The 26,261-nt window shown below is 39.3% G+C and overlaps 1 protein-coding gene across 2 annotated transcripts in view; it reads right to left on the bottom strand.

Moving 5' to 3' along the window:
- PACRG (parkin coregulated) overlaps positions 1-26,261 on the bottom strand; it is a 227,162-nt gene that overhangs the window by 174,582 nt on the left and 26,319 nt on the right. For both annotated transcript variants that reach the window (XM_081000756.1, XM_081000755.1), the window contains exon 2: positions 8,853-8,987. In XM_081000756.1, the coding sequence (XP_080856882.1) occupies positions 8,853-8,987 (135 nt within the window). The remainder of the gene's footprint in view (positions 1-8,852; positions 8,988-26,261) is intronic.

Genomic DNA, 26,261 nt, shown 5'->3' with positions numbered 1-26,261 from the left:
GCAACAAGCTCAGACACTTGTAGATGGCAGCCTTTGTAGCTGGGGGAGAAAAGGCTATCAGGTCTGAAGCACACTGCGATAACAAGATGTCGCCCCAATGCTACCAGTTACCTGCCAGGCATTCTTCCTTTTTGGAGAAGAGGTAGCTGTTTTAACTGAAAGAGGAGGGGCCATTTGTTTTCCTCCTGGCTGCCAATCTACCACATTTTGAAGCTTATAACACTGCATGTTTCCCCTTGGGTCCATAGTAATGTGAATTGTCTTTATCCAAGTGCCTAACAAATCATTGTCACAGAGCAGCAGCCGACCTTTCTTTTCAATCTATGCACTTTTCAGGAGTTATAAATCAGTTGACTTTCAAGCTCGATGAGATGGCATATGCCCCGGTTTGAAGAACAGATGGAGGCTTGGGGGGAAATTGTTTCTGCAGGCTTGCTACAAGCAGCACAGCTCCATAAAAGTGAACCATTTGCACTAATTTCTCACATAAATTATACAGGCAGAGCGCACCAGCCCATTCAGCAGAAGAAAAAAATCATCTATTTTTCAGAGGTCATTTAACAAATTTGAATTAAAGCTATTTCTGATACAGGAGGTTTTCACTCTGTGCAGTTTCAAGAAATGACAATTTGCATCAGATAAGAGGATAGATTTGAATTCTGTAAACAAGAAACAAAACCACAGAATCGGCTTCTAAAACACTGCAATTTCTCTACAATCCTAGTTAAACCACATGTATTGATGAATACAGAAGAATTAATAATTGAGAAATTGTTGCTGTTCACTACAAAAGTCAGGTAAACTATCCACTTCCCTTTACAGGCCATATATACATATACATATACATATACATATACATATACATATACATATACATATACATATACATATACACATACACATACACATACATATACATACACACACACATACACACACACTCCTACCAGCCAGAAGTCAACTTTTAACAGAGTCCATTATTAAAAGAAAAAGAAATATAGGCATTTCCAAGGCAACATCCTTTGTTCTTTAAGAGAAACAAATTATTCAACTGTTAAATCAATGCATGTGTCACTTTTTTAACAAATATGGTACTTTACTTAAGGAGGTAGGAAAGACATTTCATTCAGTGTTTTGAATTATAAATATGAAAGAACGGGAAAGAACGAACAGTGTATTGCAACTATGCATGCTTCCTTGAGGTCTTCCCCCTGTGGCTGCCCCTGTTGAAGGGCTCCTGATGGGCCTGGGGCAAGCAGGGAGGGCTACAGGTAGACCCAGGGCCTCTCCCTTCAGATGAGCCACCCAGAGGGAAATGGGAGCATCCCAGGGGGGAAGGGGAAACATGAGCAGTCCTCCTTCCTCCCTTTTACGGCTTACCAGATTTCAGGGAGTACTGGAACCGCTGGAGCCAACTTTTTAGGTCCCTTAAACCTCCGCGACCAGGGTGACTAACTGCTGAATTCAGGAAACAGGTCCCCCTGTATGGGCAGCCTGAGTTCCCAATCATTTTCCTGATGAAACTAAAGAGATCCATCTCCAAAAACAGCTCTGCTTTCCAAAAAGAGGCCCTTTCCACCTTGCTGAAGTCCTTTCCAATGCGTTCCCCTCCACTTAGAACATCCAAAAGCTGGTGGGCCCTCAAAAGCCCCAAACTAAAAGCCAAGAAAAATTGGATGCCAAGAAGAAGAAAGGGGGGATTTATGGGGCCGGTAGAGAATGAAAAGCTGGCAGGAGCAGCGGAAGGAAAGCTAGGAATAAACAGATAAGGAATAACAAATGGGGGGGAAATCCCTTTCAATATGGCGTTCCCTCCTCTTTTGCCATCCCTTCAATGTAACATGCAGTGGAGCTGGCAGGAAATAGAACTTGAGGGGGTTGTCTCAGCCCCCAAGGTGCATTCTCTAAAAGAGATAAAAGAAATGGGCGAAGACAACCTATATCATATCATGGATCACATTCATCCCTACAGAAGAAGAGAAAGTTCTATGAACCTCAGACAGCAAAAATGATGGTGATGTGATGAATAGTTATTTTTTATTTTTTAAAACCCTCCTGTGATCATTAGTGCCAAGCATAATAAAATAATAATAATAATAATAATAATAATAATAATAATAATAATAATATTAGTCCGGCTCCCCACAAGGTACACTCTGGGTGGCTTCCAACAAAATTTTAAAAATAATTAAAACATCAGTCATTAAAAACTTCCCTAATTACTCTGAATTCTATAGATATTATAGATTTTTTTCAGTTATGTCAGAAATATTCAGTTTGATGGATTGTTCCCTCTTTCATTATATAACAATATTTCTGGGACATGTAATGAAACATCCATTCAGAGAATCGCCACCATCATCTGAGGAAGATAAAAACTATGAATGCTTTATCTATTGACCTTAACATTATATATGGGAAAAGATAATATTTCCAGGAACCGAAGCAATTAAGGGTTTTAACAGCTAAAGTCAAGCCTACAAATGGGGCCTTCCTACATTCATTATACATTTTTAAAAAACCAGTGATGCACTCTTATCCACATATAATTGCAACACGCACTTTTAACATGTATCTTTATTGTGCATATTTGCTGATTTGTTTCATTTATTTATTTGTCAATTTGTTTTTTAATTTTGATTTCATTAGAATTTTTATAGAATATTTTATATTTACGGTATATAAAAACTGCTTAAATTGTTTTTGTTTATTAAGCGGTATATATACATCTTGTCAAATAATATAGATAAATAAAATCTAAATTTGGCCCTTAGTTATCTTATTCAAAAGTGGATTGATAATTCATCCGCACTGAATCACTGTCGTTTGATTTTGCAAGACAAAAAATAAAATAAATTGATTTTACAATACAAATTACAGAAGTCAGGGAACTAGCCAGTTTTGGTATGCGTGAAAGAAAAAAAGATACAGCAAAGAAACACTGGGACGTTGCAACAATTGTTCATAGAGCAACTGCAGAGAATTTTGTTTGCATGGACTGACACTATCAAGCACACTCTCTTCAGATCTGCTTATGTGTGTTTGCTTACACAAGGCAGCAGCTCTGAGGCAGCAGCTCTGAGGAAGCATCAGCTAAAGGCAGAGGAAATGATACATTGTGTTCCAAGGTGAAGAAACTGTATTTATTCTAGCATTTCCCTTCCTGTTGCATTACAAGTCTTGTATCTCTGTTCCTGTGGATCACAGCCTGTTTTTATTATATCTGAAAAGGTAAGAAAATACTGCTGCTGAGTAAGAGCACTGCTTCATTTCTTTCCTTTTTCAAAAGACTTCTGATCTGTAAGCCTTTCAACAGCATTTTTTTGGGGAATTCAATTCCAGCACTATAAATCTCTACTCATGTGTAAGTCTAATTGAGTTCAATGGGGTTTACTCCTGGGCAAGTGGCTATAGGATAGCAGACTTTGGTTGCAATATCCTAAACTCAGATCTGTTTACTGGGGCTAACTCCAGGTAAGTAACTATAACCTAAAGGGTTAAACCAAAGACACCACAGGAGAAGTTTTGAGAACACTGGAAAAGACATTAACTTTCTATATATATTCGTGTTCAATTATGACATTATGTGGAAATTTGCAAGGGAAACAACATAATTTATCTAAAACCAAATTAATTAATAGCTAATTCATATTGTGCGGGGGAAACCACATTAGAATAAAATCAGTTAGCTTTTAAGGGGGCACAAGACTCTTGTTTTTGTTCAACTAAATATTCATTTCAGGAGCTTTCAAGTTATTTTATATTGGAAACAGGGTTCATAAATAATTGAACAACAGTGGAAAGTTATAAGAATCAATAGATAGTGATTTTCAAAAAATTGATCAACACATACAAAAGCACTTACAAAAGTAAAAAAGAATTGATTAGAAGCATTTTACTTTGAACTAAATGGAAGAGCATGCCCTTTGGCTGTATTTACAGCCAAAGGGTGAGGGAGAGAACCCCACTGCCTTTCAGCTCTATAAAATGTCCCACTGATCAGCAAAAACATGAAGTTAATAAGGGAGGGATATTTGATGGTTTGTAGTCTTTCCTCAGAGCCACTCAACATCCTACCACCCTTGAATGAAAAGTTTTTCTAGCCACGCTATTAGTAATGTTCATCTTCTTACAAAAAAAGCACTGCAAGAGCTAGATGGCAGGTGGGCGGGGGGGGGCACTGACTTACCAAGTGCAAAATGAATCATGAAATGTATCACATACAAACAGAATGAAAAAATAAAGGACAATAACAAAATGGTGATATATTGCATAGTTTTGTGAATCCTGAAATATTTGTGGCAAATGTAGTATCATTTTCCCCCACCTACCCCGCTAGTCCTTCATTTCATAAGACTAGCATCTACAAATAAATGTGGTTGTGCAAATGCCGCTTATCCTACTGCTTACACAGAACTCTACACATCATGTCAGACTCTCTATAATGCCTAGATGATCACTGCACACATGTACCCATGCACTGGTCCAGCTGATGGTCCACAAATTTACACAGCAGCTTCCATTTTCAGAGCAGGTCTCACAGGCAAAATAAGTCATGTGCATTTATATTTCTGTAATGTGATTTTTATTGGTTTTGGAGCTTTGTGGTTGCTGTTGCCTTTTTTAAAAAAACCCAAACACTTTCTGTTGCTCTTGCACCCTCCAGAATGCATGGCTGATCAGGCACATATTCCCACCTTCATGCCCACACACAAAGGACAAACCAATGTTCCCAAAATATGAAGGAACTGAAAAGCTTAGATCAAGATTTACTGTGAGTGGAACTCCGCTCATAAGAGGGGAGACTATTTTTACTGATTCCTGCTATGCCCCCTGAAAATCTGCTCTGGAGGGTTTTCCTGGAGTGAGGGAGGTTGAATAGGGTGGGGACGCAGGTGGAAGTGAGAATTCAAGAAAATACTTCCTCAGTTCCTCTAGTATGAGACTTTGCTAGCTTGAAATTACTTTTTATTTGAACGCTGAAGCACAAGGAAAATTTATGCATGGCTCAAAAGCTTTTTTAAAGCATTCTAGGGTGATGGGATAGGGTAAATGCCAGAGAATACCTTGTCCCGCTGCTGCCTGTGAAAAGTTGCCCACTCATATACTGCCACTCTTAACACATTCTCCAGCCACTATACAATGGGCAACAAGAGATACTCTTTTCATCATCAGTGCCCATAGGATCCAATTTCATTCCTCTTGGATGAGGTCCCGTAGGACCATAATATCTTTCTTTTTCTTTTTAAAACCGGAATATATTTCAACATTACAGTAACATCCACAAAAATAAAAAAAAATTCTCTAGAACTAGATTAATTCATGTGCAGACCTATGACTAGACTAGAGTTACAAGTGGACAGGACCACATCATGTGTACTTAAGGTGTTGGAGATGTGCCACAGTACCAGCATTTGTCCACACTTGAAACGTGTTTTTGGTAAAGTCAGGGAGGGGTCCACTGCACATTGAATACAATTTTCTGTTGGGTAAAGTGCAGTTTAAAGTCCAAAGTAATGACTCACACTGAAGCTAAAGTTCCACTGTTGTTCCCTTACTGTACATTTCAGGCACATGTTTGTATACACATACGATTAACAACAGCATGTCACACCACAAAGCAAGGGCTTTTAGAAGGGAACTGTGTTAGAAACCAACAGAAATAAAAACCCAGCACTAGGAAACAAATTGCCCAGTCTAATAACACAACTCTCCTCACTGCATTGCACGGCAGCAACAATGGAATGAACAGAAAATGTGGTCATGTGGATAACATAGGTCTCCTCGTTGTGTTGCTCCACAATGACAAGGGAAAGAACTCGGTAGAAAGAATGCTGCCCTACAAATCCCCTCACAGCCCTGCAGCCAGCCAGGGAAGGCAACAGAGGAGCAAGTAAACCTGTTAACATATACACAAAGCACACCCTGAAATAGGTGCATCAGATCAGCGAGGTCTCTGCTATCTCATTCTTCAGTCTAGATGTGCCCAGATTAGATTGAGAGTTAGCAAACAGTCCAATGCAGCTGACAGGTCTCTAAATGTCTTAAGCCTTCTCTTGTGACTCAGACAAAAGATACTGGGAGACAACAAAAGAGGTTTAAAGATGCTCTCAAGGTTCCCAAAGGGAAGATGTTGTTCCAGGGTGGGAGAGGGAGGGAGGAGAGGAATAAAAAGGAGAGGGGAAATGTAATTGGTTGTGTTGATTGATAATTTGTGTTAAAAAGGTAAAGGTAAAGGTACCCCTGCCCGTTTGGGCCTGTCTTGCCAGACTCTAGGGTTGTGCGCTCATCTCACTCTATAGGCCGGGAGCCAGCGCTGTCCGCAGACACTTCCGGGTCACGTGGCCAGCGTGACAAGCTGCATCTGGCGAGCCAGCGTAGCACACGGAACGCCGTTTACCTTCCTGCTGGTAAGCGGTCCCTATTTATCTACTTGCACCCGGAGGTGCTTTCGAACTGCTAGGTTGGCAGGTGCTGGGACCGAACGACGGGAGTGCACCCCACCGCGAGGATTCGAACCGCCGACCATGTGATCAGCAAGTCCTAGGCGCTGAGGTTTTACCCACAGCGCCACCCGCGTCCCTAAAAGATGCTCTCAAGGCCAATCCCCGTCATAAGGGGAACACAAGAATTTCACAAGGGTGGCCCTAAGGCAAATTTTGCCTCTAGACAGAGGAACCAGGGCATACTCTTAACACATATCTTTCCAGGAGAGCAAGCACCTCTCGGACAAAAGTAGTAGAATGCCCTTTCTCTGCTCCTTGTCTCACCTTCACCAAAGATTATTCCTGAAGCTTCTCCCTTCAGGTTTGCCATTTTGGAATGCAGGCCTATAAGGTCTTCAAAACAGATGAGGCTTGCTGCTCTCGGTTCCCCACTCCCACCTTGTGCTGGATATTCCCCCCCCCCCCCGAGACTTGCAGCACATTAGTTAAGGCCTTAATCTCTGTCACATGCATGGATAAATTATGCAAAGGAGCCAGAAGCTCATCAGATGATGTCAAGGTAGATGCTGGGCCCACCATAGGATCAAACGGTAGCTTGTACACGGTGCTTCCTACTTTATTACCTTTTGCTGGCATTTGTAGCCTAGAACAAGGTAACATAATATCACTGGCAAACAGTGACTAAATATACTGAAGAAACCCATTATTTCTTATTGTTCTGTACATCTCCTTGCCCCCCCTTTAAAATAATAATTTAAAAAATCTTAAATCTTATCTACTTCAGTTAAACTGTTTTCATACTTGTATTCCTGTTTCTCTCCACTTCTCCCCTGCATTCCCTTTCCTTTGTGTATTCATTCAAATCAAATGTATTATTGTATTGATAGTAAGCCTTAAGAAAAAAATAAAACATATTGGATGTATCTAATGGTGGCTCTGCCTTCACTGGAAAATGCTTCTGCTCATTTAAGCCATCACTGGATACAACCAATTAAGCATAAATTGATAGTGTCATATAAAACTTTATATAATCAGTAACATGTAATCATACAAGAAAGAATGCATTACAATTCTCAGTTATATCTTCAATGATCTACTACATGACTTTTCTTATAAAATGGATGGCATGTTACCACCATGAAAGTAAAAACAAAGTTTTCTTCTGTTGTTACTCTGTTACTAATGTCAAGCAGAAATTCAATTTTCTGTTTGATCATTAGTTGTGCCCATCTAAAAACGGAGCCAAATGCATCCATTAAATTATATTAAAAACTTGCAGGTAGGATCTAATTGTTTGATATGTTTTGTACATAACAAATTGTTTAGTTATTTCATAAATAATAAATATTATTCACTCAGTGACCCTACTAGTCATATCTATTTTTGTTTTTATTAACAAAACTACAGCAGCTTAAATTAAGGTCATTTTCAACAGGACCCACATAAACATCCAAATAATAAGTTAGCTCTTTTCTCCCTCATTCAAAGAATGCCCAATTTTTTGGTTATCCTTTATTCTGTTTCCAGAAAAATCTGAACCCAGCCCAATAAATTGCATACAGAGACACACACAGTCACCCCAACGCACACACACATACATAAAAGGAAAGTCATTCTTTGATAACCAAAACAATTAAATAGAAAGAGCAGGTTAAAGATCAGCATTCATTTTTCAAATTAAATTTAAAAGCCTGCTCTAGTTACTTAAAAGATTGGCAAGTTTTACAAATAACATCACCAAGCCTTTTAGAGAGAAACACTGCTGCATTAGAATGAAGTCATTAGGCAATACATTTATTTTGAAGCCAATTAACCTTTTGTCAGAGATGTCGGAACCATAATGGTTTCAGCAGTGGAGGTCAGCCTCTAACAGGGGCACGTATGACAGCGATTACGCTGTCTGACATATGCTGCAGACTGGGAGTGCAGCCGCGGAATGAGAATCTGCCTTCGTTTGTATTCTGCTCTGCATTTCAAGGGAGCAGGCAATCTTGACCTATCCATTTAGGTAATTAAAGCTTCCATTTGGAACTGTCCTGCAGGAAGGTGAAATTTGGGGGGAGATAAATGGCTGCTGCTCACTGTATCCAGCCACTTCCATCATTTGATGGACTGCCTGAAATAGGCTGGGTTGCCAGGTCCTCATAAAAATAGAGATGAATTGAGCAGGAGACAATTCTCTAAGGCAAAGCAACTCTGTCATTTTCCTTTTTTGCAGCATATAATTTAATTGTTAGCCAAGGTAGATGGCTGACTCAGGAGGCCACTCTCTAACTGCTCTCCCACCATCTTCTATTTGCTAAGAAATTACTCCACTTTATTTACTTATAAGCCAACGTTTTTTTGGCAATGAGAGATGTCACTTCAATAAGCGCAGCTGGCTGTCACAGCTGCGCCCTGACTTACCTTCCAGGCTATTTTGTTTCCTCTTGTATCATGCTCAAGGGCGATTGGGAAGTCACCTCGCTCATAAAACTTGCGAAATGCTGTAGGCTTTGTTGGTCTTTCTTTAAATGCTCCTGCCGCTGGGGGACCTTTCACCTAAAAAAAAAAATTAAATTAAAAACCCATCACACAAAATTTGTCTGTATCAAGAAATACATTTCTGATTAAATTAGAGATTTAACCAAATTGGCTAAGAATTCAGAGTGCCACATGTCACCAATGTCAAACATTCACTGTCAGTGTTTTCTATGGAATATTTGTCCCCGGGTTTTTCTTGATGGAGAATTAGCAGGTATAGGAAACACAAGGTGGTTTTCAAATGAATATATATGATTTTGTTTGCAGTGGCATTTCACTTCATGAGCAGTCTTAAAACAGATTTAAAATTTTGCATCTGTTAACCATCAGATGCAAAATCTGGAGGTGATATACCCATTGGGAATTGGTACTAGGAGAGGAGGTAAATTATACATTGGGAGTTGGTAGTACAGACAGTGCTTTTTTTCTGGGGGTACGCAGACCCCTAAATCTTTCACTTAATATGGAGCTCAAAGCCATTTATAATAAGCAAACCATGAGGCTACATTTTAATATTTTAATGTTCCATTATTTTAATGTTGTATTTTATTTTTGTATTTAAGTTGTAATTATTCATCTTGTTTTTATTATTGCTTGTAAGCCGCTCTGAGCCTGGCCTTGGCTGGGGAGGGCGGGGTATAAATAAAAAATTATTATTATTATTATTACTATTATTATTATTATTATTAAACATTTTGTGAATCTAAGTTTGGCCTCATTGAGGGGCAGTATTTCAATATGAGTAGGAAAATGAGAGTAACCCTAGACATTTTGGGGGGGAGAAGCACTGAGTACAGATACGTAATTCCAGGGTAAAGGTAAAGGGACCCCTGACCATTAGGTCCAGTCGCGGACGACTCTGGGGTTGCGGCGCTCATCTCGCTTTATTGGCTGAGGGAGGCGGCGTACAGCGTCCGGGTCATGTGGCCAGCATGACTAAGTCGCTTCTGGCAAACCAGAGTAGGACACGGAAACGCCATTTAGCTTCCTGCCGGAGCAGTACCTATTTATCTACTTGCACTTTGACGTGCTTTCGAACTGCTAGGTTGGCAGAAGCAGGGACTGAACAATGGGAGCTCACCCTGTCGCGGAGATTCGAACCGCCGAACTTCTGATCGGCAAGCCCTAGGCTCTGTGGTTTAACCCACAGCGCCACCCATGTCCCTTAGTGCCTTACACCTGCAGGTATAGGGTGGTGTATAAATTCTATTATTATTATTATTATTATTCCAGGGTAGGTGATTATTATTATTATTATTATTATTATTATTATTGTTGTTGTTATTATTGAATTTATACACCACCCTATACCCGCAGGTCTCAGGGCATCTCAGTTTAAAACTCCTGAATAAAAAATTAACAAAGCAGGTTAACACCAAATGGATCAGCATTTGCTGCCAGCAGTTTGAATAACCGAAGTTGCTAATCCCCATCCCATCCCAAGACTGTGCCTGTGAAAAGAAGCTCATAACTGACAAGAGTCCTGTCAGGGTTGGGATAGGTCTTACGGCAGTAAATGTCTGCTATTCAATTCTGCAAATTGATGTGTCTCTTCAGAGCACATCTAACCATCTGGATAACTCAGTTGGTTGTAGTGCGGTGCTGATAACACCAAGGTTGCAGGTTCAATCCCTGTATGGGACAGCTACATATTCCTGCATTGAAGGGTAGGACTCATGGGTCAGCAAACTGTTTCAGCAGGGGGCCGGTCCACTGTCCCTTAGACCTTGTGGGGAGCCGGACTATATATTTTGGGGGGGGGGGAAGAATAAATTCCTATGCCCTACAAATAACCCAGAGATGCATTTTAAATAAAGCACACATTCTACTCATGTAAAAACACACTGATTTCTGGACCGTCCGTGGGCCAGATTTAGAAGGTGATTGGGCCAGATGCGGCCCCTGGGTCTAAGTTTGCCTACCCATGGACTAGATGATCCTCAAGGCCCCTTCCAACGCTACAATTCTATTCTGTTCTGTTCTATGACGGTTGGGCAAAGGAACTCTACACAGGGCCAAATCATTGGTCCTTACTGACAGAAATGTCAATCCAGGCACATACTTGTTTATTAAATACATGCTCCAGTTTGGCTACAAAGTGAGAGTACAGCTTAACTTCTGACACTAAAAGGAGTGGGTCGAAGAAGGGAACAAAGTTATTACCAACCAGCATTACTGCAGGAATAGAAGCATAGAATTGTAGAGTTGGAAGGGATCACAAGGGTCATCTAGTCCAACCCCCTGCAATCTTTCACTTAATATGGGGCTCAAACCCACAACCCTGAGATTAAGAGCCTCATGCTCAACCAACTGAGCTAACCCCCAGCTGATGTAGTTTCTAAGGCAAATGTGATTATCGTTGTAATGTTATGGTTCCATAGATCTTTAATTCTAGGTTTGAATCACAAGACTGTATTCACATGGTTCAAAAATCTTGTGAGTAACTTGATCCCCCCCATAACAGGTTATTCATTTTTATTTACTTTAAAGTATCTATGTGTGTGTGTGTGTATATATGTGTGTGTGTGTGTATATATATATGTATATATATATATATATATATATATATATATATATATATGAGAGACATGACTAATATCAGAATTCAAAGACTTCATAGATTAAACACAAAATTGTCAGAGTGTGACCTAAGGGAGAGTGTTCCATTTCCACATGGCAGGTACTATCACATTGAAAGCCCTATGCCAGATGGAACAAGACATATTTAAGGATCATGCAGTACTACCAGTAGGTTCTCTCTGGGTAATCTCAGTCAACCAGCAGATATGCAAGGGAGTGTCTGCACACTTTTTTACTACTACTGGTACTACTACTACTACTACCACTAATAATGATGATGATGATGATGATGAACAAAATGATATTATACTTGACATAAACAAATTAAGTGCTAAATATGTGCTAAGGGGAATGGGCAAAATTATAGATTCTTAAATATATATATTATGAAGCTTCCTGCTATGAAGCATGTTCTACTTTTTAACATTAATCATTCATCAGATAAAGGAAAGGAACTAGGAAAACTTGATTATCAGAATTTATTTTGCATCTAAAATTTCCAAGAAATTATGGTAACCTTGCAACATTACATGGATCCACTCATCTATTGAAAGGCATAAACCCCCCTAAAAATAGTAATAGATCTGAAAATAAGATATTGAAAGCCATTTATAATAAGCAAACCACATGCCAATTCTTTACTGTTGTAACAGAAGATTAAAATAATTGTTTCTTAATTACAAGTGACATTTCCTTATAATGTCTCTGGAAAAGAAACTCTAGAAGGTAAAGTTTAATGCTCATTTATAACACATTTTATAGGTTGACAATTAGTATTAATGTACTCCAGAGGTACTCCAACAAGCGTTTTATTATTCAAGCTCTGTATTTGCTCCTTTGGAATCAAACATATCATCTGAACATTTGTCATGGAGAAGTAGGTGATTCAAGAAGGGGACTTAAATACAATTGATTTTCATAGCCTTCAGTTACTTGGGCTACTAGATCAACTATGGTATTTTTTTGTTAATTTGATGAAAGGTGAAAAAAGTTTAAAATGGGTGTCAATTTCTGGAGATAAACTGAAGAAAACTTAGCGAAAGCAGCACTGATTGCTACAGTTTTAGGACATGCAAGTAAAAAGAGAACGGAACTGTTATGTTGTAGTACTGGAAGCAGTTGAGGTACATCCACTGTTTTGTTCAGAATATTTTTTCCCTGTTTTCCTCCTCTAAAAACTAGGTGCATCTTATGGTCAGGTGCATCTTATGGAGCAAACAATATGGTATTGGTTCATTTTAAATATTCAAATACGTAAAGGAACGCAGGGCAAGAATAAATAAAACTAGAACCTTGGTCCATCACATGAAGCTGAATGTTGAAAGATTCAGGACAGATGAAAGCACATAGCTCTGGAATTTGCTACCACAAGATATAGTGATGGCCAAGACTTTAAAAGGTGTTTAGACAAATTAATGGTGGTAAGGCTACCAAGGGCCTCTAGCAATAATGGTTGTGCACTACCTTTGATGTGGTATGTAAATGAATGCTAGTTACTGGGAATCAAAAGTGAGTGTTGTTGTACTCATTTCCTGCTTACAGGTGAGCCAGCCTGAGAACAAGTTGCTTGACGAGATGGGCCTTTGGTCTGATGTAGCAGAATGGCTTTAGGCTTAGACCATCATGAATGTCTTTAACATGGTGTTTTGGGGTTCCCACTATCATGCAGTGTTGGCAGTGTAAACCCCATTATGACATAGATTGGAAATGCAGTTAAGGATCATGAAGTTCCACCATTGAAGAATATTTGCATTCTCCATCCTAAAATCTCTTGGCACATTTCATATGTTCTGCCAAGATAGTGAGCACTTGGGAAGCAGGATTCTAACTTAATTATGTAAGACGAATAAGGTACACTGGCTCTCCAATCAATTTAATCAGTTGCCCTTAATAATGTCATTGATACTGACCATAATATACCCATAGCTGTCAACTTTTCCCTTTTCTTGCGAGGAATCCTATTTGGAATAACTAAAGTTATAGCTCTGCAAACTACACACTTCAGGGTCACGCCCCATAAAAAGTAGCGAGAGCAAAAATAAATAAATCCAGTAGTTTCGTTGAAATATGCAACCCTATCCTATATGCAAACCTATCCTACTCAGTAGTAAATTCCACTGAGGTCCGTGGGATTTTCTCCAAAATAATGCGCACAGGATTGCAGCATTATAGTGAAATCCAAATCATGTTTAGTCCTATTGGATTTAATCAGGTTTACTCGCAGGTAAGTGGGGATAGGATTGCAGTCTTAGTCATGATTAAAAGTACAAAACTGGGGGCAAAGTCTGGGATTTATTGAACAGAAAGCTGGATAGTATTCTGCTTTTAAAACAGAGGATTTTCAAAACTAGTTTGCAATATGTCATGGGAGGGGAAAGTTGTGCAAGGGGAAAAACCCAACAGTTTTCAAGATTGTGGCTGACAAAACTATATAATGAAGCATAACTAGAGCAGTTTACAGTTAAGCTGTTCACTTTGCAGAAAGTCACAGCTAAGAAAGAGAGACATGACTTGATTCTTCTGTGAATCATCGCAATTGCAAAATGGAAATTATAATACTATTCCAGTTAATGCAAATTAGATTAATTGGAAGTTAGTGGCTAACAGTCTTAGAATCACTGAAAATCTCACACATCTGGTTAGAAGCTAAATGAGTGCAAAGAACAAACGTTAGCTCATTTTCTTCTTATCTCTTATACAATGAACCCTAATGGGTGGTTTCAAATGTCATATCTCAAATAAGCAGACAGGCCAGTGTGCTCAAATGAGGACATAAACTGAGGGGACAGAACTAGCCCTTGAGAAAGAGAACTGGAGAAAGCAATACAACACAATGGGACTTAATCATGTGAAACATGAGGCTCCTTGTATGCATGTCTCCCTTCAAGGCAAAAATTTACAACTAAATAAATAAGAATTCAGTTTTGAACCCACATTAGCTAGTATAGTCTTTATGCTTTTTTTCCTGGAGTATCATTAGTCCCTTCATTTAAAGAGACGAGTACTAAAGCATTTTCCAAAAAATACAATGTTATGTGACTACATACTCTAAACCATTTTTTTATTCCATACTTATAAATGAAACATTAAAATCCAGGAAGCAAGCTGTCTCAGACCACTTAAGCATAATTTACACAACCACTAGTTTTACTTGATGAATATTTCTCACATGTTAATGACTTTAAATAGGTCCACCAGTCACATGTATTGCAGATATTCCTATAAGCAGATGTATGAAACAGCATATAAAAATATGCTCCCGTCTAAAAAGTTATAATGGCGACTCAGGAGTCTCACAGCAAATATTTAACAGGTGTTCAAGGAAGTTTCACAGGGCATTGCATATTTCTTTGTTATCCAAGAGCTTAAAAATTATTTATTTATTTTTACATGCGTCTGTTTAGTGTTTTGCCTTTATTTACTGCATATGGTATAAAGGAGAAATGCTACCTTAATCTTAACAACAACAACAACAACAACAACAACAACAACAACAACAACAACAAATTTTAAAACATGATTTGTAAGGTAATACTTCAATATTAAAAGAAATGATAAAGGAATATAAGTAACTAAGGGTACAATACTAAACTGAAAATCCCTGGTTGAAAAGCTATAGAATTCAGTAGAAGCCCTGCTATGCTGGCAAAATGTCAGAGATGCTACTACTATGATACATATACGGGCAAAACATGCCATCAGCAGAGCCATTCTGTTGGTGAAGATGTGGTGGAACATGTGGGCAGCGTAGGGGAGGAGCCCTTGTTTGCTTATATTCTTTCTGTTCACTGCTTGGGTTACCCTTCTATATGTGCTTTTCCTCTCTGTCTTATGGGTTCCATCCCTCTGAAGTTCAGAAGAGGCAGATGTGGGATGATTCCTCTTGTGTAGTTCCTTGCCCAGAGGGCTGGGTGCATTGTCACGCGAGGAACTCTTCCACTCTTCTTACTTTGCTCATCACCCATTATCACCCGGGGCATAGCTCTGCTTCATCCTGAATCTTATGTGCGAATATCAGAGGTATATCTATTTGGGCCAGTGACCTTGGAGCACGTGGGCATTTGTGCTCTCTCCAACTGTTGGGGGCATTCCTCAGTTGTTTGACAAGGGCAAGAAAGCTGTATTTGTTGAGTTGATCCAACCTACATTTGTGAGCATGCATTGGTGTGTATGCATTTTATCAGAGCATACCACAAGATTCTTATGCTGGTTGCTTCTGTCTCACTATGTGCCTTTCTCCACCCCCATCGTTCAGCCCGAACACTGAGGTCCAGCTCCAAGGGGAGAGCCAGTGTGGTGTAGTGGTTAAGAGCGGTAGACTTGTAATCTGGGGAACCGGGTTCGCGTCTCCGCTCCTCCACATGCAGCTGCTGGGTGACCTTGGGCCAATCACACTTCTTTGAAGTCTCTCAGCCTCACTCACCTCACAGAGTGTTTGTTGTGGGGGAGGAAGGGAAAGGAGAATGTTAGCCGCTTTGAGACTCCTCAGGGTAGTGATAAAACGGGATATCAAATCCAAACTCTTCTTCTTCTCTTCTTCTGGTGGTTCCCTCCCTGCGAGAAGTGATGTTACAGGGAACCAGGCAGAGGGCCTTCTTGGTGGTGACGCCCACCCTGTGGAATGCCCTCCCATCAGATGTCAAGGAAATAACAACTATCTGACTTTTAGAAGACATCTGAAGGCAGCCCTGTTTAGGGAGTTTTTAATGTTTGATGTTTTATCACATTTTTAATATTCTGTTGGGAGCCGCCAGAGTGGCTGGGGAAACCCAGCCAGATGGGCGGGATATAAATAATAAATTATTATTATATTACTATATGGGGTGTGAGAGAGCTTCATTCATGAGGACAGGTAAACCAGCTCTGCCTATTGATTCATTAAATTCCTTTAGCCCTAAACATTAGCTTAGATTGTCATAGCTGCTAAGCACTTAAATATGACAAAGTTGCCTGAAGGCAAGTGTAACTTACAAAACAAACTGTTCAGGCTATTCGTATTTGTGCAAGTTTCCATTTGTGAATTAACTGGCTTGATTAAGCTGGCTTTACTATAGAGTCACATTTGTCAGCAAAGTTATTTTTTCCCTCCATCTGGTGTTCTTTAATTGTGTAACAGATAAACATCCATTTGGGAACCAAACAATCTCTTTAATTAATTGCATTTTGAATAGAACTGTATAGAAGATTCATGTGCAAGTCACACAAAAATCAAATAAACAGTGAAACATACTTGTATATCAGATTTTTATTAATCAGATGGTCCCCAAAGCATTTTTATTACTTCTTAAAACTCAATTAAACCTAAACAATAACAACCCTTAAACTCTAATACTAACCATGTTTACTCAGCAGTCAGTCTCATTGATTTAAGTCTGATTTACTCCCAGATATGTGAGTACATGGCAGAATAATTGTTTGATATAGAACATAAAGAAAAAGATATGAAACATCCAATATTCATTTCCTAAGCTTTGGGTTCCCACTTACTTTACAGTGGTACCTTGGGTTAAGTACTTAGTTCGTTCCAGAGGTCCGTGCTTAACCTGAAACTGTTCTTAACATGAAGCACCACTTTAGCTAATGGGGCCTCCTGCTGTCACCCCGCCACCGGAGCACAATTTCTGTTCTCAACCTGAAGCAAAGTTCTTAACCCAAGGTACTATTTCTGGGTTAACGGAGTCTGTAACCTGAAGCGTATGTAACCCGAGGTACCACTGTATTAAGAAAAAGTATTGCCCCGATCCAGTTGTAGTCCTGTGTAACTAATGATGCACACTAACATATATGGATCACTTTAAAAGACAAAGCCAGCCAGTTCAATATGGTAAAGATGAGCATGAAGACTATATATGTTTCCAGGTATTTCCTGTTGGATCAGGGGAGATGTATTTTGTGTCCAAGCATTTGTAAACAAAAAGGGATGGGGGGGGATCTGTTTATTTGAAACTTCATTGTAATACTGTACAAATTTAGTAGCACCAATATTTCTTTTATGTGGTATTATGACATTCTACATCCACAGGCCTGGTTTACACATAACGCTAAGTCACGGTTTGTATAATAATCTATGGAATACTCACAAGTAGTCCCAGACAGTCAATCAAACCATGGATTGTGCCCAACTAAGTTCCATAGGAGCCAAATCCAGGGTGCCGTGGTGCTTGGGCACCCACAATAATATAATTGTGGAAGCCGGACACCCACGAAGTCAATGAGAAAAGCCAGCAGGCGGCAGCGGCACTGCCTCCAGGTGAGAAGCAGTTCAGCTCTGCCCTCTGCAGCCAGCAAATGAGGCATCCTTTTCCGGAGAAGGGGGACCTCGGATACAGAAAAGGGTTCCTTGCTGGCTGCAGAGAGGAAGTGGAAGAGGAGTTGCTGCTGGCCACCGCAACATGGATGTGCGATGTCACACACACACAGCTGCATATAATGCATGTGACATCACATGCACTATGTGCACGTACGTGCATGTGACGTCGCATGTCCATGTTGCGGCAGCAGGCACCCACAATCCTGAGAGCGAGATGGCACCCTTGCTAAGTTCTATTCAGAATAGATCCGTTCAAATTAATGGATTTAAGCCAGTGATGTCAATTGATTTTAATGGGGCTACTCTGCCTATGATTTATGTGGGTTACAACCCCATTGTTTCTCCAAAGTTCATTTAGTTTTGCAACTGTTGTTGCCTGTTATTGCAAGTTGGTGAGCATCTGGGATGTGATATCCAAGCAAGCCATAATTAAGGAAAGATTTTGGGTTTCGACACAACCCCAAGCCATAGATAAAACAAACCAAGGCTCATAAGCCAACAGCAAAGCATGGCTTCAGAATGCTGTTAGCTAGCAGTAAGCAAACTATCATTAAGCTGCTTGGCAGCTTTTGGACAAACAAACCAGCCCCATCAGCAGAAGCACTGAAGAAGGACTTCTGTGTGCACAACTTGACTTCCCCTGTTCTCCTCCTTTTGCAACTGGCTTCATGGTTGGGTCTGGAGAACCTACAGAAAAGTATGCAGGGGGAAGAGAGATGGGATAGTTTCATTTGGCAAGTTGCAATGCTTCCACAAATGGAATAATTAGACGAGTGGAATATTGAACTTCACCCCATGGCTTAACATTATGTTTGAGCCAGGCCATTATTTGTTTGCAACGTGCAGAGGAGAATATTATTTTTCATTAAATGAATGAATAAAAAAATAGTTTATTCTATGTACTTCTCTTGAAGCAAGTCAAAAGAAGTATGGTGGGATTCACTTCTGAGTAAATGCACAGGACTGCACTGTAAAACAAGTATGTAAAAAGTGTAAACCATAACTATCTGAAGAACTCAGTTATGTGTCCTAGCTGTAGCTTGCAAATGCTGGATGTATTATTCTAGCAGAAACCTAACATATGCTGAGAAAAATTGTACTATTTATGATGTGCTAATAACATTTACAGTACATTTGTCCATGCAATGCAAAAGGACATTTATGTTGTTGTTTTTTGAAACCCAAATAGTTCAGATTGCTGTCCACTAAACATAATCTCCTTAGCAAACCATATTCCCGTCTAGCATTTTGTGTTTCCTTTATAAATTCTGCTTTATATAACTTCTTCCCAGCTGAATTACATTTAATATTTTTCAGTCCAAGTCTCATTTTGAATTCTAAGCTTATCCTCAAATATTCTTCCAATCCCTCTAATATTTGTGTCTGTGTATCTCATGCTACAAAGAAAGGAAAGAACAAAAACAACATAAACTATTGTTGGTATTTTGATGCAGAATAATTTATCTACTACTAATAGTTTTTTTATCCCTTCTTTACTTCCTGAATATTCCTGAATATTCTTCTGTATTTCCATTAACATGCCTACTCAAACTGTTGAAAAAGAACTTGAAGAGCAATCCTAAGACCCTGATCTGTGATGCTGGAGGAGGGGCGCTAGGGAAATGTGAAGATGTTCTTCTGCTTGGCTCTACCAGCAGAGGAGGAGTGGGGCATGCTGAAAATGTAGGTGGTTGAGAAGCTACCACCAGTGGTGCTCTACCAGTAAGAACAAGTATAGGGCTCCCAAACAGAGAGTTACAGGGCAGGGCAGTGGTATAGCTGAGCCAGACATGGATCTAAAGATACTCCATTGGTCTATCTCCCTAAAGGGGGCTTGACTTAGGGCACCCAGCAGCACCAGCCTGGAACTTATACAGCAGTAATTAATCCCCCACCTTCCAACCTGGTCAGCATAAGTGGCAGGACTTGAATTGCAGCAATTGAACTGATGCATTGCCTTGCCCAGCTGCTTCCTCAGCTGGGAATAGGAATGTTCTGTCAATCTTGTGGCGTACTGCTCATAAGGCTATAGCAGTCGTTTTCTGCACCTTTATTTTACCTTTTTCACTTCCATTACTGTCAGTTTTCCTCTGATTTCCGTTCATGAATAAAGCCAAAAGGAAATCAATTTCTAAATAAAATCCTTAACTAACTATTAAGCACAAATATTGCCAAAGCAGCAGCCACAGAACACAAGAAAAAGATAGCTAGTCCAAAGAATGGTGGGAAAATTCAGTTTGCAAACTAGTAAGGCAGAAGAGGAGCGTTCCTTTGAAGTGGTTGGTAGCACAATCCTATGTCTTGTACACCCTAGCAGGTTCAAAGAGACTTGAGATGGGATAAAGGTAAAGTGTCTATATCGGATTGCAGCCTAGGAGTACATAGTTACAGATAGGTAGCCGTGTTGGTCTGCCATAGTCAAAATAAAAAAAATCCTTCCAGTAGCACCTTTAAGACCAACTAAGTTAGTTCTTGGTATGAGCTTTCGTGTGCAAGCATATTGATCAGTGTTCAGTAACAGTATTTTCTTTTGGACTAGGATTATGGAAGGGAACTACTTTACTTTTTCGTTCTCTCATTACGTTTCCCCCCCATTGATATACCTGTTCTCATTTCCAAAATCAATTCCCTTTCCTGTCTATACAGTGGTACCTCAGGTTAAGTACTTAATTCATTCTGGAGGTCCGTTCTTAACCTGAAACTGTTTTTAACCTGAAGCACCACTTTAGCAAATGGGGCCTCCTGCTGCCGCTGCACCGCCAGAGCACAATTTCTGTTCTCATCCTGAAGCAAAGTTCTTAACCCGAGGTAATATTTCTGGGTTAGTGGAGTCTGTAACCTGAAGCGTATGTAACCCAAGGTACCACTGTATAGGATTTGTTAGATTATCACATTATTGATATATGACTCACTTCATTAAAGATTAAGGATACCACTTCACTAGAAAGCCCACTGAGAATAACAAATCAAGAGTTTCTAGGATAAATGATTTTGGAGAAGCAACAAAAAGTGCAAAATATGGGCAACACTCAAACAAAATGAAAAAACTTTGGTGGGCACCCCTACAATTCCCAGAGAAATGTAGGTTCTTTAGCATTATAATCCCAATTTCCCATTATCCCTAGGAGACATGGGTGGAAGATCTTAGAAAGTGATAGTGTGCATAATATCTCTGGCCACATAAGCACATATCTTCAAATAAAGCAGCAGGAGTGGAGTTGTTTTGTGTCTGAGATCAAAACTTTTGCATCCACACTACTACAAGCCCTGATCCTCAAGCCACCTTGCTTGTTGTCATAAAGGGCAGTATTTTGTCCATGTATGCATGGTGCCCATTTTTACTGCTTGTTTGCTTGGAATAATCTATAAGAGGTGGGAGGACTAATGTCAAGTGTCTTTGTTTACATTTATGTCCTGAATAAACAGAAAGATCATACAATGTTACCAATATTAAAGTAAGAATAAACAACTGGGATGGGAGTGTTCCTTCTGGACTCTAGCATAACTCCCAAACCCAATAACATCCTTCCTCCATCTGCAGCCACTTTCCAAGAGAATCATAGAATCATAGAGTTGGAAGAGACCACAAGGGCCATCGAGTCCAACCCCCTGCCAAGCAGGAAACACCATCAGAGCACTCCTGACATATGGTTGTCAAGCCTCTGCTTAAAGACCTCCAAAGAAGGAGACTCTACCACACTCCTTGGCAGCAAATTCCACTGTCGAACAGCTCTTACTGTCAGGAAGTTCTTCCTAATGTTTAGGTGGAATCTTCTTTCTTGTAGTTTGGATCCATTGCTCTGTGTCCGCTTCTCTGGAGCAGCAGAAAACAACCTTTCTCCCTCCTCTATGTGACATCCTTTTATATATTTGAACATGGCTATCATATCACCCCTTAACCTCCTTCTTCTCCAGGCTAAACATGCCCAGCTCCCTTAGCCGAGCCTTAGAGCCCTTTACCTGAGTCGGTGTCTAAGGACAATGCTCAGTACTGAGGTTTCTGCTGCTCTTCAGAATGCAGAGAAGATTAACAAACCCTTTGCCAGTGTCCCGGCTTCCTTCAGAGTGAGCCTACAGACAGGGTCGATGCTGCTGGCCCATTAGCCCTTGCTAAAATATGGTCCATATTAAGAATTATTTCTTGACCAAAGCAATGCAACCTCAAACACTTTTAAGAGGTCTTCTTCTATGGCTATTCTGAGTGATTGGTATGTAATATTAAGGCACTAGGGCACAGGCCTACCTTGCATGTCACCGTTTCTGACTCAGAAACTTTCCCTTAATTTTACATTTGAGGCCACTGACCATGGCACATACTTGGGGGTCATTCTTATGTATTAAAAGTATCTTCCAGTCTTAACTCTGACACTGAAAGAAGTTCTGTGTCCTGAAAAGGTCTGTGTCCTGAACACTCTGGGTCAAATTAATCCTTGGAAATGTGTCACTACTTCAACTATAATGTAAGTATTTCAACTCCCTGCTACAAAGATGGAAAAGATGGAAAAATGAATACCGTCTTTTTTGCACCATAACACTCACTTTTTTCCTCCTAAAAAGTAAGGGGCAATGCCTGTGCGTGTTATGGAGGGAATGCCTACGGGTGGCATGCCTACGGATTTTCCTCCTCTAAAAACTATGTGTGTGTTATGGTCGGGTGCGTGTTATAGAGCGAAAAATACGGTATATCTCTTAGTATATCAATTCTTAAAACACTATCCACTTCTTCCTCTTAAATGTAAAAAGGGTCACATTTTTTATTAGCACCAGTGGGCTTCTTCTTATCAACTCTATCTCGAGAGAATCAAAGATCTCAATTTAGTACTTACTATTTAGCATCTGTCTTAGTGCGTTTGATAAAAGACCTGAGCAGCTGAGACAGCCAGGCTAATGCACTGTCACATCTAGCAATTAAGGCCACAGACATGTGTGTTGGCCAAATGAGAAAAGTTGGAAAGGAATAAAGCACAGCATTTAAATGTATTCTGTATTCTTTTTCTCTATAGACTTCAACTGGGTAGCAGAGACAGAGTCTGTTCCTGGGCTCATAGTGAGGTGGCTTTTTCTTTCTATGCCTTGCAATGATGATCACTTTCACCAGTCTTCTATTGTCAAACACAGCTTTGAGATTTCCCCCCTATCAGAAGATTATTATAGCTCACTTTCTCTTTGACTCAATGAATATTTTAATGTGAGAGCTCAATGCCCTTTTTAAGCACCCAATGTTCAGAATATATGACACTGGCACATGGTAAAATTCTTTAGAGAGCGCAAGCTCCTACATAATAAAGAGTTTTTAGAAGTATATTCACATTTCTTTCTTTTAACTTACTCCTCTATTGCCTATGAAATGTCAGCATATAATGTACAGCATACAACTGAAAAAATATTAACAGACAAACCTGTAAAATATAAATTGGGGAATAATCATATTAAACTACAACTTGAATGTAGTAATGAAATATGCAGAAATATATAACATACTTATCTGTCATATCAAATATATTTCTTTTACATTGGTTGGTAACCAATGCTGGTCTTCTGTCAATGGAGGGGACAGAACTGGAAATTGCCCTATATCTCTATCAATTCAGCGATGAATTAAAGTGGTCAAAAAGACAGCTAGTTAGAAATCTACATTTGACTTTGAGTTACTATTAATATTAGTGTCAAAACACCTGGTGCTATCTTGCACATGCCCTCTCTCCTGTCTTGTGTGTGCATGTAATTGCAAATGGTGGTTACAGGTGAAGCTACTGCTTCTACAACTCAATAGTAGATTAAGAATGTGATCCACTGCAATGCTGACAAATTTTGTTTGTGACAACAATCTAAACGATAATTTGTTGGAAAGCAATTTTGTTGATTATTGAAACAGTAAATTTCAAGACAATGTTATGTACTGTGCGCTTATTATTATAAGGAATCTATTGATTTTTAGAAACACTGTTAAATATGTATTTGAATATACAGGGTAATAAGGAGGTGTACGGGAAATGTCTATGGCCCAAATTGTATACTTATCCAGGCTATGGATATTGTGCCCAAAATAAAGCTATAGATATTCATTTCATTTATTTAAGGATTTCTATACCACTTTCCACAAAATGCATCCAAAGTGGCGCAATCAATAAACCTTTATTTCATATTGCTCAGAGAATCATTATGGTGTGATTAACAAGTAACATAATAATAAGGGGGCACATTGTGTCCATTTACAGCTATGCTACTGAAGCACCAATTTAAGGGTCATAAGGAGGACTACATCACTAAAGTTGCAATTAATTTGCACTGTCATAGTATCTTTCTAATCCTTCTGTTGCTTATATAAATCTGTTGGCATCCTTTTGTGCTGTAACTTGCTTTTGCAGTCTGAACAATATTTAGAGGTACCTATGATTTTGGCAAAGTAATACATTACGGCTCTCCAAGTAAGTTTGTGTAACACTTAACTTTAAATTAAAGTTAAAAGGAGGCATGTTGTTTCTTTCAGTTTTGTTTTTCTGCTCTGCTATGCAGTAAAACTGGTGACATATTTTTTTAAAAAATTAAACTCATAATCTTAAATCGTAGTTAGCTATCCAATTCATAGAAATAAGAATTGGACTAGCATGGCACAATATTTGATTGTACAGCCGTCTGATTGAAAAAAACTAGTGGGAGGCCCCATTAGCTAAAGTGGTGCTTCAGGTTAAGAACAGACCTCCGGAACGAATTAAGTACTTAACTTGAGGTACCACTGTATTTGCATGTCATGGTAGTTTGTTCCTGGCTTAGTGGTTTGAGCAAAACAAACCAAGGTCCCCAGTTTGTATGCAACGCTAAACCAAGGTTTGTGCTTTGTTCCCGCCATGGGCTGGTAGGAAGCAACCAAGCAGACACAGTTTGCTAAATACACCACTGGAGGAGGTGGGAATGAGCTCAACTAATTATATTTTTTAGGCAAAATGCAAAAGAGTTTATAGAAGACAGAACATTTATTACAATCTGATGTTTTATTATTTAATTATTTTTGTAAACTATTTTGATGCTTTACTTCAATCAAGAATAATGTAAATTTTGTGAAATAAATAAATAAATGTTAAAAAAAAAAAAGAAAAGAAAAGAACTAATGGTAACTTCCCAGGGGTTTTGAAGAAAAGAAGATATTGTAGTTAATCAGTGCAGCACAGAAGGAAGTCGTGATTCAAGTAAAGTGTTTGTGTGTGTGTTTGTGTGTGTGTGTGTGCGTGTGCGCGTGCGTGCACATACACACTTGGAATCACATAAGTTTTACTATAACAGCCTTGTGAAATTAGTACCTCAGAACCTTATAAAACGCACAGTAGGCTTCTATCAATCAAACAGAAGGTATTAATCTAAAAAATTTGCTGACACAAGGAAACATCAAGTGCTTGTTATTAAAGAGTGCCAATATTTTGTAGCTTCTCAAACTGGTAATAAAAGTACAACTATGGAGTACATCATCAGGTTTAATAAAACCAGTAGTTCTTTTCAGTCTGACAGGATCAGAAATAAAACACAGATGAGCCACCAATAAATGACTAACCTAATATCAATCATTCTCTTGCTGCTATCATGCAAAAGCTAAGGACAGATTACATATTTATTTTTCTTCATAGTATGCAATATTTTTATGGCAGAAATGCAAGGCACTGGTGTGTGTATGTTTTATTTTCATTGTCACTCTGCCAGGCTATCTTTATCAAGCCATAATGCGTAAAAGGATAGCTTTTAATAGTACCAAAAACGAATGCAAAAATTCCTAATTAAAGTTTACCTTACCAACTTAAGGGATGTATATTTATGGTACTGCATAAAGACGATTCTGCCACCTACCATATTCCATGGCACACACTGCAATGGGGGCAGAAATACAGAGGCCTGGAAAGTCTTCTCCTCAGTAAAAATCTACATGTCCCATGTGAACAGAGGGGAGGGGACTGGTACTGAAAAGAGTTACTATCCCAAGTTATGTTTTGCATTTGCCACATTAATGCTTATATATAAGAAACACAGAGATAGTCTCACCTCCCATTTATCTATTATGATCCACCACAAATTTGCAGGGTCTTTTGTTTCTTAGGCTGAAATAAGCTCTACCCATTTGATTTGGTTCATCCCCTATCAATGAAACCACTATGTTCCTCCTCCTGCCTTGTGCCTCTTACCTGGCCCTGTGCTTGTATGTCCTGACCTTCATGAGCTCCTAGATGGATTTTCCTCTTTACAGGCATCGCCAACATCTCTCCTTCCCCAGGTCACTCCTCTTGCCACTTCACATTTACCCATCTCTCGCATTCTCAATCACAGAAGGGAGGCTGTCCTCAAGTCCATGGGCGCTTTCCTGGCTACATGTCATGCATTCTACTGGCTGGCTAAGTGTCACATGCCAATCAAGGCCT

Source organism: Podarcis pityusensis, assembly GCF_964106645.2.
Source record: "Podarcis pityusensis genome assembly, chromosome: 3".
In the NCBI taxonomy this organism is placed as follows: Eukaryota; Metazoa; Chordata; class Lepidosauria; order Squamata; family Lacertidae; genus Podarcis; species Podarcis pityusensis.
This window is presented reverse-complemented; position numbering and strand designations above follow the sequence as displayed.